The sequence below is a fragment of the Pan paniscus genome, chromosome 1, assembly GCF_029289425.2.
Source record: "Pan paniscus chromosome 1, NHGRI_mPanPan1-v2.0_pri, whole genome shotgun sequence".
NCBI lineage: Eukaryota > Metazoa > Chordata > Mammalia > Primates > Hominidae > Pan > Pan paniscus.
In genome coordinates this window covers 113,835,632-113,850,042 of record NC_073249.2, presented here as the reverse complement: position 1 = coordinate 113,850,042, position 14,411 = coordinate 113,835,632, and the positions used below count along the sequence as shown (strand labels likewise).

The following is a 14,411-nucleotide window of genomic DNA, read 5'->3' as shown; positions in this document are numbered from 1 at the left end:
GTGTCTAAAGTCCTCACAACCATGAACAATCTGAGTATTTGATGAGACAGGGCTAAATATTGCAGTTTTTCTCCTAGAAATCATTTGAGGGTATTTGCTTTAAATTGATTGGAAAAATATGGCATAACTGTTTGCACAAACTTGGGACAAATGATATTGGGATAACGATCTACTAGAATAGGGACATTTTACCCACAGTTTCTGGGAGAAAAACTGAGGAATTTCTATCATGACCAGCCTTCAGGCCTCCTGAAATATATCTCTCACAGTGTCCTATTCTTATGCTGAGGAGCCTGAGGTCCCTGTGTGAGGATTAGACAGTGGATTGTTATGTGTGTAGGGGAATCAGCTTAATGTGTCTGTCCATGTCTGAATGTATTGCAGAAATTGAAAAGAAGGGGAAGGGGAAGAAAAGAAGGGGAAGAAGATCCAAGAAGAAAAGAAGAAGGGGAAGAAAAGAAGGGGAAGAAGATCAAAACCCACCATGCCCCAGGTAACTTTCAGCAATTGTGGATGCTTAATTCTGTGTTAACACCTGGAGGCAACAGATTCAGGGAAACCAGAGTGTGTTTGATGTCACGTTTTCAACGAAGGCTGAATTACTCCTACTGTCATTGCTGTTGGTTTTCATTGCAGTAGATGTTTAGGTTTCCATTTCTTCCTCCCCTTATCATTTACTAACGTACCATAGGTTGACCATACTTCAAAAGCTGTACTCTCATGGCCACTGCATCGAATTTTGAGCATATTTTATGGAAAACTATTGAGCTCACTCTTTTCATGACCACAGTTTGCTGTGTGTCATGAGGGCACTAACTCAGAGTGTCCTTTTACTCCCTTACCAGTATGTCACCTGGCCAATTCACTAGCTCACTTTCTCTCTGTCTCTGTCTCTGTCTCTCTCTCTCTGTCTTTCTCTTTCATTGTTTTCTACCTGGCCCTGTTCTATCCCAACATAAAGGCAATAAATTTTTTTTTTTTTACCTCATTAATGGATCTATCCTTTTTCTTTTCTAACCACTTCCTTATGTTACTTCTGAAATCTAGTGGGGCTCTGTGGTGTCTGATTTTCCCAGGCTGCTTCTTTAGTTTTGTCTCCTTTTCCAGGCTCAACGGCATGCTGATGGAAGTGGAAGAGCCTGAAGTCTTACAGGACTCACTGGATAGATGTTATTCGACTCCGTCAATGTATTTTGAACTACCTGACTCATTCCAGCACTTCAGAAGTGTGTTTTACTCATTTGAGGAACAGCACCTCAGCTTCGCCCTTTACGTGGACAATAGGTTTTTTACTTTGACGGCATTAATGGATCTATCCTTTTTCTTTTCTAACCACTTCCTTATGTTACTTCTGAAATCTAGTGGGGCTCTGTGGTGTCTGATTTTCCCTGGCTGCTTCTTTAGTTTTGTCTCCTTTTCCAGGCTCAACGGCGTGCTGATGGAAGTGGAAGAGCCTGAAGTCTTACAGGACTCACTGGATAGATGTTATTCAACTCCTTCAGGTTGTCTTGAACTGACTGACTCATGCCAGCCCTACAGAAGTGCCTTTTACGTATTGGAGCAACAGCATGTTGGCTTGGCTGTTGACATGGATGGTGAGTACCTTTCTATGAAGGTGATAAGGATCCACTGAGTCTTCTGGTTAGGGTCATATTCCTACTGCAAGTGGCCCTTACTGAGCTGAGAGATGTCATTGCCACAGGGAGGACCTATAGGCACATGTAGGTTGAATGAAACTCTAGTTCCACTTGGAAGCCCAGACAAGGGATGGGTCAGTGAGCAAGGCTCTCTTCCTAGTCTCAGGCCATGCCTGTGGCGCCCTAATCCTACTCTCAAGATGTTGGATCTGGGCAGATGTGACGAATTCACACAACTCTGATTTTGTCTCAATTTTGTAGATCTTGTAGATTTCATCCTTCACTCTAATTTCAGCATCTAAAATCCTCGCTACCATGAACAATCTGAGTATTTGATGAGACAGGGCTGAATAGTGCAGTTTTTCTCCTAGCAACCATTTGGGGGCATTTGCTTTAAATTCATTGGAAAAATATGGCATAACCATTTGCACAAACTTGGGACAAATGATATTGGGATAACGATCTACCAGAATAGGGAATTTTACCCACAGTTTCTGGGAGAAAAACCAAGGAATCTCTATCGTGATCAGCCTTCAGGCCTCCTGAAGAATATCTCTCACAGTGTCCTATTCTCATGCTGAGGAGCCTGAAGTCCCTGTGTGAGGATTAGACAGTGGATTGTTATGTGTGTAGGAGAACCAGCTTAATATGTCTGTCCATGTCTGAACTTATTGCAGAAATTGAAAAGTACCAAGAAGTGGAAGAAGACCAAGACCCATCATGCCCCAGGTAACTTTGAGCAATTATGGATGCTTCATTCTGTGTTGACACCTGGAGATGCCAGGTCCAGGGAAAACAAGAGTGTGTTCAATTTCATGTTTTCAACGAAGGTTGAATTACTCCTACTGACATTGCTGTTGGTTTTCATTGCAGTAGATGTTTAGGTTTCCATTTCTTCCTCCCCTTATCATTTACTAACTTACTGTAGGTTGACCATACCTCAAAGGCTGTATGGCAACTGCATGGAATCTTGAGCAAGTTTATGGAAAATTATTGAGCCCACTCTTTTCATGATCACTGTTCGCTGTGTGTCCCGAGGGCACTAACTCAGAGTGTCCTTTGACCCCTTCATCAGTGTGTCACCCGGCCAATTCGCTGAGCTCACTTTCTCCTCTCTCTCTCTCTCCCTCTCCCTGTCTTTCTCTTTCATTCTTTTCTACCTGGCCCTGGTCTATCCCAACATAAAGGCAATAATTCATTACCTCATTAATGGATCTGTCCTTTTTCTTTTTAAACAGTTCCTTACGTTAGCCATGAAATCTGGCTGGGGCTGTGTGGTTTCTGATTCCCCCCTGGCTTATTCTTTACTTTTTCCTCCTTTTCCAGGCTCAGCAGGGAGCTGCTGGAGGTAGTAGAGCCTGAAGTGTTGCAGGACTCACTGGATAGATGTTATTCAACTCCTTCCAGTTGTCTTGAACAGCCTGACTCCTGCCAGGCCTATGGAAGTTCGTTTTATGCATTGGAGGAAAAACATGTTGGCTTTTCTCTTGACGTGGGAGGTGAGTACCTTTCTATGAAGGTGATAAGGATCCACTGAGTCTTCCATATAAAGATCATATTCCTGCTCCAAGTGGCCATTACTGAGCTGAGATGTCATTGCTGCAGTGAGGACCTATAGGCACATGTAGGTTGAATGAAACTCTAGTTCTACCTGGAAGCCCAGACATGGGATGGGTCAGTGAGCATGGCTCTCTTCCTAGTCTCAGGCCATACCTGTGGCACTCTGATTCTACTCTCATGACATTGGACCTGGGCAGATGTGACAAATTCAGAGAACTATGATTTTGACTCAAGGGTTTGTAGATTTCCTTTTTCACTCTAATTTCAGTGTCTAAAGTCCTCACAACCATGAACAATCTGAGTATTTGATGAGACAGGGCTAAATATTGCAGTTTTTCTCCTAGAAATCATTTGAGGGTATTTGCTTTAAATTGATTGGAAAAATATGGCATAACTGTTTGCACAAACTTGGGACAAATGATATTGGGATAACGATCTACTAGAATAGGGACATTTTACCCACAGTTTCTGGGAGAAAAACTGAGGAATTTCTATCATGACCAGCCTTCAGGCCTCCTGAAATATATCTCTCACAGTGTCCTATTCTTATGCTGAGGAGCCTGAGGTCCCTGTGTGAGGATTAGACAGTGGATTGTTATGTGTGTAGGGGAATCAGCTTAATGTGTCTGTCCATGTCTGAATGTATTGCAGAAATTGAAAAGAAGGGGAAGGGGAAGAAAAGAAGGGGAAGAAGATCCAAGAAGAAAAGAAGAAGGGGAAGAAAAGAAGGGGAAGAAGATCAAAACCCACCATGCCCCAGGTAACTTTCAGCAATTGTGGATGCTTAATTCTGTGTTAACACCTGGAGGCAACAGATTCAGGAAAACCAGAGTGTGTTTGATGTCACGTTTTCAATGAAGGCTGAATTACTCTTACTGTCATTGCTGTTGGTTTTCATTGCAGTAGATGTTTAGGTTTCCATTTCTTCCTCCCCTTATCATTTACTAACGTACCATAGGTTGACCATACTTCAAAAGCTGTACTCTCATGGCCACTGCATCGAATTTTGAGCATATTTTATGGAAAACTATTGAGCTCACTCTTTTCATGATCACAGTTTGCTGTGTGTCATGAGGGCACTAACTCAGAGTGTCCTTTTACTCCCTTACCAGTATGTCACCTGGCCAATTCACTAGCTCACTTTCTCTCTGTCTCTGTCTCTCTCTCTCTCTGTCTTTCTCTTTCATTGTTTTCTACCTGGCCCTTTTCTATCCCAACATAAAGGCAATAAATTTTTTTTTCACCTCATTAATGGATCTATCCTTTTTCTTTTCTAACCACTTCCTTATGTTACTTCTGAAATCTAGTGGGGCTCTGTGGTGTCAGATTTTCCCTGGCTGCTTCTTTAGTTTTGTCTCCTTTTCCAGGCTCAACAGCGTGCTGATGGAAGTGGAAGAGCCTGAAGTCTTACAGGACTCACTGGATAGATGTTATTCGACTCCGTCAATGTACTTTGAACTACCTGACTCATTCCAGCACTACAGAAGTGTGTTTTACTCATTTGAGGAACAGCACATCAGCTTCACCCTTTACGTGGACAATAGGTTTTTTACTTTGACGGTGACGAGTCTCCACCTGGTGTTCCAGATGGAAGTCATATTCCCACAATAAACAGCCCTTATTAAGCCGAGAGTTGTCATTCCTGCAGGCAGGACCTATAGGCACGTGAAGATTTGAATGAAAGTAGAGTTCCATTTGGAAGCCCAGACATAGGATGGGTCAGTGGGCATGGCTCTATTCCTATTCTCAAACCATGCCAGTGGCAACCTGTGCTCAGTCTGAAGACAATGGACCCATGTTAGGTGTGACACATTCACATAACTGTGCAGCACATGCCGGGAGTGATCAGTCAGACATTTTAATTTGAACCACGTATCTCTGGGTAGCTACAAAATTCCTCAGGGATTTCATTTTGCAGGCATGTCTCTGAGCTTCTATACCTGCTCAATGTCAGTGTCATCTTTGTGTTTAGCTCATCCAAAATTGTTACCCTGGTTTCAATGAACCTAACCTCATTCTTTGTGTCTTCAGTGTTGGCTTGTTTTAGCTGATCCATCTGTAACACAGGAGGGATCCTTGGCTGAGGATTGTATTTCAGAACCACCAACTGCTCTTTACAATTGTTAACCCACTAGGCTCCTTTGGTTAGAGAAGCCACAGTCCTTCAGCCTCCAATTGGTGTCAGTACTTAGGAAGACCACAGCTAGATGGACAAACAGCATTGGAAGGCCTTAGCCCTGCTCCTCTCAATTCCATCCTGTAGAGAACAGGAGGCAGGAGCCGCTGGCAGGAGACAGCATGTCACCCAGGACTCTGCCGGTGCAGAATATGAACAATGCCATGTTCTTGCAGAAAACGCTTAGCCTGAGTTTCATAGGAGGTAATCACCAGACAACTGCAGAATGTAGAACACTCAGCAGGACAACTGACCTGTCTCCTTCACATAGTCCATATCACCACAAATCACACAACAAAAAGGAGAAGAGATATTTTGGGTTCGAAAAAAGTAAACAGATAATGTAGCTGCATTTCTTTAGTTATTTTGAACCCCAAATATTTCCTCATCTTTTTGTTGTTGTCATGGATGGTGGTGACATGGACTTGTTTATAGAGGACAGGTCAGCTGTCTGGCTCAATGATCTACATTCTGAAGTTGTCTGAAAATGTCTTCATGATTAAATTCCGCCTAAACGTTTTGCCGGGAACACTGCAGAGACAATGCTGTGAGTTCTCAACCTCAGCCCATCTGCGGGCAGAGAAGGTCTAGTTTGTCCATCACCATTATGATATCAGGACTGGTTACTTGGTTAAGGAGGGGTCTAGGAGATCTGTCCCTTTTAGAGACACCTTACTTATAATGAAGTACTTGGGAAAGCGGTTTTCAAGAGTATAAATATCCTGTATTCTAATGATCATCCTCTAAACATTTTATCATTTATTAATCCTCCCTGTGTCTATTATTATATTCATATCTCTACACTGCAAATTTTGGGTCTCAATTTTTACTGTGCCTTTGTTTTTACTAGTGTCTGCTGTTGCAAAAGGAAGAAAACATTCTCTGCCTGAGTTTTAATTTTTGTCCAAAGTTAATTTTAATCTATACAATTAAAACCTTTTGCCTATCACTCTGGACTTTTGGATTGTTTTTTACATTCAGTGTAAAATAAAACATTTCATTTCCATGTTTATTTTCTAATCTCTTCCACATTGTAGGCTATGTTTACCATACGTAGCAGAATGTATTTACATTTCTTGGTTCTAGTCATTTGTATTCTTCGTGAGTGTGATTGTGATTGTGTGTGTGTGTGTGTGTCTGTGTCTGTCTGTGCATTTGGCATTTAGGAAGGGTTGTATAGCTCATGTTAAATATTGCACTAAAAATGTTTTTGATGGTTTTCCACCCTTTGAACTAGACACACTTCTAATATTTGGTTTATAGTTTTAAATTATAACTTTCAGCATCAAATATTTCCATACAACTGTCAATTACATGATGTGTTTTCTTTTTCCTACCTCCTTTACCTGCCACTTCTCATAATACTATTTGAACCTAAACATATACCGGTGACATTCTGTGATTATCTTCTTGCCCCTACCTTGGTTTTGGTTTTTGGTGCAGTTCAACGCTCTTGGTGTCTTTGTTTGGGACACCAAGAGCCTGGAACTGCAGGGCACCAGCTGGTAAGAATTAGGCTTTTTTGGCCGGGCGCGGTGGCTTATGCCTGTAATCCCAGCACTTTGCGAGGCCAAGGCGGGCGGATCACGAGGTCAGGAAATCGAGACCATCCTGGCTAACACGGTAAAACCCCATCTCTACTAAAAATAAAAAAAATTAGCTGGGCATGGTGGCGGGCGCCTGTAGTCCCAGCTACTCGGGAGGCTGAGGCAGGAGAATGGCCTGAACCCAGGAGACGGAGCTTGCAGTGAGCCGAGATCGCGCCACTGCACTCCAGCCTGGGCGACAGAGAGAGACTCCGTCTCAAAAAAAAAAAAAAGAATTAGGCTTTTTTTTTTCCCTAAGGGTTAACAACAAACCAGCCCTTTGGAAAAACTTGCTTCACCACTGTTATCAACCAACGGCCTGATGCTTTCCCTCAGTTTTGTGATTTTGACAAAACAAGCAAGCAGCATTCCCTCCTGATAAGAGACCACCGACCTAGGAATGATTCTGGCCAGACTAGAGAAGATGCACAGTGAGGGTTTTCATGTCCTCTGCTTCAGCTTTTGATGTCAGAGGGCCACAAACTCCACTCTCAGATAATTGCTAATGCCACCATTTTATGAACATGGGCCCCATGGAGAGGCACGAAGCTCAATTGCACTTCTGCACATTTTTCCTCCTATAAATATTGCTATTGGAATATTATTTGGTACGGCTCCCGTGAAAGATACATTTGCAGAATGTACTCAAATTAGAAGCATCATGTAAACCCTATAATGCAGCAATAGTGCATCAACTTCCCTACACTATAGAAATATCTGTGGTGTAGACATTTCCACAATGACCAAAGGTATGTGTACAAGAAAGGTGGCTGCAGCATTCTTTGTAATCCTAAAACAATGAAACCTACCTCATCTCAAAAACTTTATTTTATTTATTTTTTTTTGAGATGGAGTCTCGCTCTGTTGCCCAGGCGGGAGTGTAGCGGTGCAGCCTCCACTGCAGCCTCCACCTCCCAGGTTCAAATGATTCTCCTGCCTCAGAATCCCAAGTACCTGGGATTACAGGCACATGCCACCATGCCTGGCTAACAAAAACATTTTGAAAAGGGTTAAATAAATCATGCACAAAGTGAGGAAAAATACTCTTTTCAAAAATGATGGAGAGGATCACTATGATGATGAATGATTCCACTGGTCACATTATTGATAGAGCAATCAGTAAATCCAGGCACATCCTCGGGATATTACTGACCTCCTATTATTAAAATATGAAAAAATGGAGGCATGTAAATTACTCGTTTAAGCGTATAATGGACTGAATTAGAATTTTTTCACACCAGAAGTGGGTTCCTAGGTCTCTGTTTCAGGATTCCTGAGTTACACACGTATAAACCCAGGATTTCAGGAGATACCCGGTTAAGAATCCGGTCGGGGAGGTGGGCTGGCCCTTGACATGGATAAGTCACAAATTAGTGGCTTAGGACTCCAGGAAGATAAAATCTTCCCCATTTATCTAGTGATTGACAATGCATGAATACTTTAAAAGCTCGAACAAGCGTCCCTGGGTGGGCTCGAACCACCAACCTTTCGGTTAACAGCCGAACACGCTAACCAATTGCGCCACAGAGACAGGTACTGTCAGTTCTACTGGGCGCTATAGGAAGGGCGCACGCACGAAACTTCCTCCGTCCCTTGCATCCTCAGGGCCCGCCCGGCAGGACGACTGAGCAAGGCCTTGGAAGACCGGAGAGATTGGAGCGGTAAGTCGCGCTGGTCACGTTGGACACCTGCACGTTGGGAGATTCTGGGGCCAGAAGGATAGCTGAATGGCCTTCGCCCGCCCTGCCCCTCGCCTGCTTCAGAAACCCCCGGAAACGCCCCGGTTGAGACCCCGGCCCGAGCCGCCTGGGGGCCCTAGGGAGGCTGAACGCCCGGTGGCTCCCGGGATGGCTCTTCCCGTTCTTTGCGCCGCCTTCACCCAGTGAGGGAGCCTGTGCCCTCCCTGCCCAGTCGCTTTTGGGGCCGCTGCGGAGCTTCCGCTGCCATCTTCAGATCCTGTGTTCCGCACGGGGGCTCCACCAGGGCAGGGATCGTGGTGAGGGTGGCTCGTGGGTCCCCCTCGCGGGGAGCAGGGTCTGGCACTCACCAGGCCGCAGGACTAGGACTTGTCGAATGAATCCATCCTTTTAGCTTTTAGTCCTTTGAAGAGCCTTGAGAATGGAAATCATGAGAGATTTTTCCATGGGGAAGTTCCTTTTACAAAGCATTTATTTATGTTGACTTCTTGGCACCCCGCGGGGCGGCAACGGGCAGGGCCTCCAGTGCACCTTTTGCGCGGTGGAGCCGCGGGGGCTCAGCTGGGCGGTGGTCGGGTCCTGAAGCTGGAGGGCGGGAGCAGGGGAGGGGAAAAGCAAAAGCGGGGAAAGAAGCCGGGGAGCGGTGGACCAGACGTCCAGACCTCCTGAAAGGCTGGTGGGGAGGCACAGGCGGGATCTTCCGGAGGTGAGAATTTTTTTTTTATTATAGCAGAATGGGGAGGAATTGAGGGGAAAATGGAGATAGAACCTGAAAGAGCCCCAAACGCCAGAACCTGTAGCTCCCCAAGAATAAGATCTTCCAGAAGAACTAGACCCAAAACTAGCCGTTGGGGAACACCGAAATCCTTGGAGGAGCAACATCCGCATGACCCTCTGTGTTCCTTTAGGCAAAAGGACTTGCTTCCATTGTTTGTTCAATTGTTTGTGTTTGTTAAATAAATAAAACGATTTTCATGTATCTTTGAAATTACTTTGGCGCTACTATTTTATGATTACAAATAATGCGGCAGTGATCATTCTTGTACACTTCTCATTGGCCATTTGTGTATTTCTATAGGGTAGAGGCCTGGAGAGCAGTTGCTCCAGCATAGGGATTACACAGTTTTTGTTTGTTTATTTATTTATTTATTTATTTATTTTTGAGACAGAGTCTCGCTCTGTCACCCAGGCTGGAGTGCAGTGGCGCCATCTCAGCTCTCACTGCAACCTCCACCTCCCGAGTTCAAGCGAATCTCCTGCTTCAGCCTCCCAAGTAGCTGAGATTACAGGTCCGTGCGAGCCACCACATCGGGCTAATTTTTGTATTTTTAGTAGAGACGGGGTTTCACCGTTTTGGCCAGGCCGGTCTCAAACTCCTGACCTCAAGTGATCTGCCTGCCTTGGCCTCTCAAAGTGCTGGGATTACAGGCATGAGCCACCGCACCCAGCGATTACATGTTTTTTTTTTTTTATATATCATTCTATTTTCTTTCCTTATTTGGCTTATTAGCTGTAACTCTTTCTTTTGTTATGTCAGTGATGGCTTTAGGGTCCCTAGAATACATCTTTATCCGTCTGCCATCAAGTGATATTATACCTCCCCTTCTGGCCTTTATGCTAGTGTTGTCAGGGAATTTGATTTTGGACATGTTATAAACCCCAACATCCAAGTACGTACATAGCGATTTTCAGTCGTCTCCGTTTCTTTGTGTAGGTTCAGATTTCTGTTTGCTATCCTTATCCTTAGGCCTGGAGGACTCCTTTAATATTTCTTGTAGTGTGGCTCGGTGAATTCTGTCATTTTTTTGTATGTCTTTAAATGTCCTGATTTCAGTCACATTTTTTGAAAGATATTTCAATTTGGCATAGAATTCTAGAATAACTTTTTTTCTCTCAGTACTTTAGGATGTTGCCACTTTGACGCTTTGTCATGGATATATCTTTCCTGTCTTTGTAAACTTGGCATAAAGTGGGTTTCCTGTACTTGTTATATGATTTTTGGATTGTGTATTCAAATTAAAAGTATTAAATTAAAATTAAAATGGCCTGGGCGAGGTGGCTCTCACCTGTAATCCCAGCACTTTGGGAAGGGGAGGCAGAGGATCGCTTGAGACCCAGAGTTGGAGACCACCCTGGGCAAGATAGCAAGACCCTGTGTGTGTGTGTGTGTGTGTATGTGTGTGTATATATATACACATAAATATGTATATATATTATATGTATGTATGTATATATAAGTCCTACAGTCACCTTAAGTTCCACCAACAGTGCGCTTAAAGTAAAATGTGCCCAACCTGAGGCTCAAACCTACCTGCTGGCACGCAATTTGTGTTTGTGAGACAATCTCAACAGCATTTGCTTTTTCTAGCATAGTGGTTTTCCTGTTTTCCTCACATGTGAAAGTCTTCAGTGCAAAACCTGTCAGAATTCATTTCCTTTGCTAAAATGTTTTAAAATAACTCTTACTTCAAGTAAGTGCATTAAAAATAAACTTCTCAGTTGCATCCCTGGAATCCATGGAAAGTCCAGGAGAGACAATCAAGTGCTACAGGATCAAGCCCAAACAGAACAGGACTAGGCATGGCTTCCTCACTAGGAGCCAGGCCAAAGTCATCTCCTTTGGTCTCCAATGGAGGCCAGAACTCGGTTCACCTGCAACGGGAGGACCTGGCCCAGAAGAGGTGGCCTTCATCTTCATGGTGCCTTCAGACAGGAAATCTAGGATTTCTTTTCTTCTCTTTGATCTACTTCCAACTCTCCCTTTCTATTTATTTATTTATTTATTTATTTATTTATTTATTTATTTGAGACACAGTCTTGCTGTGTTGCCCAGGCTAGAGTGCAGCGGGGCAGTCTCAGCTCACTGCAACCTCCGCCTCCTGGGTTCTAGAGATTCTCCTGCCTCAGCCTCCTGAGTAGCTGGGATTACAGGCGCCCGTCACCGCGCCCGGCTACTTGTTGTATTTTTAGTAGAGACAGGGTTTCACCATCTTGGCCAGGCTGGTCTCGAACTCGTGACCTCGTGATCCACCCACCTCGGCCTCCCAAAGTGCTGGGATTACAGGCGTAAGCCACCACATCTGGCCCTCCCTTCCTATTTCTTCAAGACCTTTTTCGGATCCCTCCTGCGCAGGACCTAAACGGGTGGTGCCCTTACCCACTGGTCCCTCCCTGCCTGGTGTCTTCGGAGCCCTAGCTCACCCGGAACGTTACTGCCCGCCGGTGACAGCGAGAGGACCAAAGAGGGCAGCGGGTGCGGTGGGAACCACAGAGTCACCGCGCACCTGCGCCTCGCGGGCTCCTCGCAAATTGAATAAACGCCCCGTGAAGCTTCTCTTCAAGTCACAGGGAAGGGGAAGGTGGCTGCCGACCCGGCGGGAGAAGCCGGCCCTGCCCTTGGTCCTTGAAGACAGGTTTGGCCAGGCTGATTTTGACTGGTAGGCCCAAAGAAAAGCCTCAAGGGCAGAACAAACTCCGACAGGCTCCGAGATTAAGGCTTTCAAACGTCTGATCGTTTTCAGCTTGGTCAGTAAAATCGATCCCGCCTTTATCAGGAGATTCCTTTGCCAAAGTTCAGAGACCTGGGGTTCCTGCTGCTTGCCACACAGAAAACCAATCACTGAGACGGTTATTACCAAGGAAGAGGCTTTAATAGGGTGCTGCAGCGGAGGAGATGAGAACTCAGTCTCAAATCCATCTCCCTGACCAACCAAAACTAGAGGCTTAGATGGCAGGGAAAAAATGTGACAATGTGTAAGAAAACAGGAACTAGACCAGGCGCGGTGGCTCACGCCTGTAATCCCAGCACTTTGGGAGGCCGAGGCGGGCGGATCACGAGGTCAGGAGATCGAGACCATCCTGGCTAACACGGTGAAACCCCGTCTCTACTAGAAATACGAAAAGAAATTAGCCGGGCGTGGTGGCGGGCGCCTGTAGTCCCAGCTACTCGGGAGGCTGAGGCAGGAGAATGGCGTGAACCCGGGAGGCGGAGCTTGCAGTGAGCCAAGATAGCGCCACTGCACTCCAGCCTGGGAGGCAGAGGGAGACTCTGTCTCAAAAAGAAAAAAAAAAAAAAAAAGAAAAGAAAGACCACACAGATAGGCTCTTACTAAAAAGGAACTTAAGGTTAAGTTCTTTTTTAGGTGTGTGAGGTTGAGTGTTTTGACTTTTGGAGAAGCACAAAATCATCATCAGTTGCAGGTCTGGGGGAAAGCAGTGCATCATGTCGGCAGGAGGGTTACCTTTTGGGCCCCGCTCCTGCACGTGCACCAGCTTTCTCACCCCTTTTCCAGACCTCAGTCACTTGTCTCACCTGCCAAATGTGTACCATTTCCCGAAGTGCCCCTGAGTGCAAAAGACTATAAAACCCAGGGAGGAGAGGAGAAGTTTGAAAACTACCTCATGTCTTCCTCTGTTGAAAGCTGCAGTATTTTTGCGTTTGGGCAGCCTTTATTTAGAGAAGGCCCTAAGACTTTTCTTAGTTCAGTGAAGGGATTTTGTAAAGATAAATCCCAATTTACAGAAATGACTGTTCATTTTGACCAGAAGTCCTTTCTTGTGTCTAATTTAAGTTCTATCTGATGTAAGACTTGTTAGTGAAATGGTTACTGAGGCTGGTGGAAGAATTGAAGAACAGCATTTCTTCTGCAGCTCTTGAATGCAGGGGTGTGGCTTTTAGAAGGTCTTTGGCTACAGAAACAAACCTCTTCTGTTTTCTTTCTCTCCCCATTAAGCCAGAATGTTTCCTTTCTCATTGCTCTTCCTACCTTTCTTCCAACCCCCAATAAAAGAGTTTGGGCAAAAGAACTAGAAACTAAACTCCCAAGTCTCCAGTTTGCCATCCATGGTGGGAGTTCCATGGCTAGGCAGGGGCTGCCAATTTACTGCAGAGACAGCTGGCTACATATATGAGGATTCCTTGCGGTAAGCCAAAGTCCTTGGGCCCTGCATTTACTATATGGTTTTTAAAAGTGAGTGATTCAGAGCACTGCCTTTGACGGTGAACAGAGCTGGACTCCAGTCCTACCCCCATCTCTTAACCAGTTGTGGGAGTTTAAGCCAGTTTCTTAGAAGCGTTGTGCCTCGGTCCCGTTATCTGTTAAATGGAAATAGTCATGCTTACCTTATATGTTTGTTGAGATAATTAGATACAGTGCCCAGCACAGTGCTCAACACATTTTGGCTGCTATTAGCTATTGTTATGGGCACTCAGAATGGAGCACCCTCTTCCCACTCCTTTCTCTATCTGGGACAATTCAAGATGGGGCATGGGGAATGTTAGTAGCAAGAAGTAACCCCAGTGAGCTATTTTAGGGCTAGCCCTAGAGACTGGGATTCCTAGTTGGATTTTGCTTAGAAACAACATACAATGTTCTGAAACTATGATGAAATGAAAAGTGCAGGCCAGGCATGGTGGCTTATGCCTGTAATCCCAGCACTTTGGGAGGCCAAGGCGGGTAGATCACCTCAGGTCAGGAGTTCAAGACCAGCCTGACCAACTTGGTGAAACCCCGTCTCTACTAAAAATACAAAAATTAGCCAGGCATGGTGTTTTGTGCCTGTAGTCCCAGCTACTCGGGGGGCTGAGACAGAAGAATCACTTGAACCCAGGAGGCAGAGGTTGCAGTGAGCCAAGATCACACCACTGCACTCCAGCCTGGGCAACAGAGCAAGACTCCGTCTCAAAAAAAAAAAAATAAAGAAAGGAAACTTCATTCAGCTAGAGTCTATTGGACTTGGATTCTGAGCAGTTCTG

The 14,411-nt window shown here is 45.0% G+C and overlaps 1 protein-coding gene and 1 non-coding gene across 2 annotated transcripts in view; one reads left to right on the top strand and one right to left on the bottom strand.

Moving 5' to 3' along the window:
- Window positions 1-6,322, top strand: part of LOC129394614 (neuroblastoma breakpoint family member 12-like) — a 46,534-nt gene extending 40,212 nt beyond the window's left edge. The window contains exons 35-40 of the mRNA XM_063606287.1: window positions 385-493; window positions 1,108-1,595; window positions 2,315-2,366; window positions 2,964-3,136; window positions 3,849-3,957; window positions 4,565-6,322. Of these exons, the coding sequence (XP_063462357.1) occupies window positions 385-493; window positions 1,108-1,595; window positions 2,315-2,366; window positions 2,964-3,136; window positions 3,849-3,957; window positions 4,565-4,808 (1,175 nt within the window). The 3' untranslated portion in view covers window positions 4,809-6,322. The remainder of the gene's footprint in view (window positions 1-384; window positions 494-1,107; window positions 1,596-2,314; window positions 2,367-2,963; window positions 3,137-3,848; window positions 3,958-4,564) is intronic.
- Window positions 6,323-8,416: 2,094 nt separating this feature from the next.
- On the bottom strand, window positions 8,417-8,490 carry TRNAN-GUU (transfer RNA asparagine (anticodon GUU)). Its single transcript has one exon. It is a non-coding gene; the product is annotated as a tRNA-Asn (tRNA).
- Window positions 8,491-14,411: the final 5,921 nt, after the last annotated feature.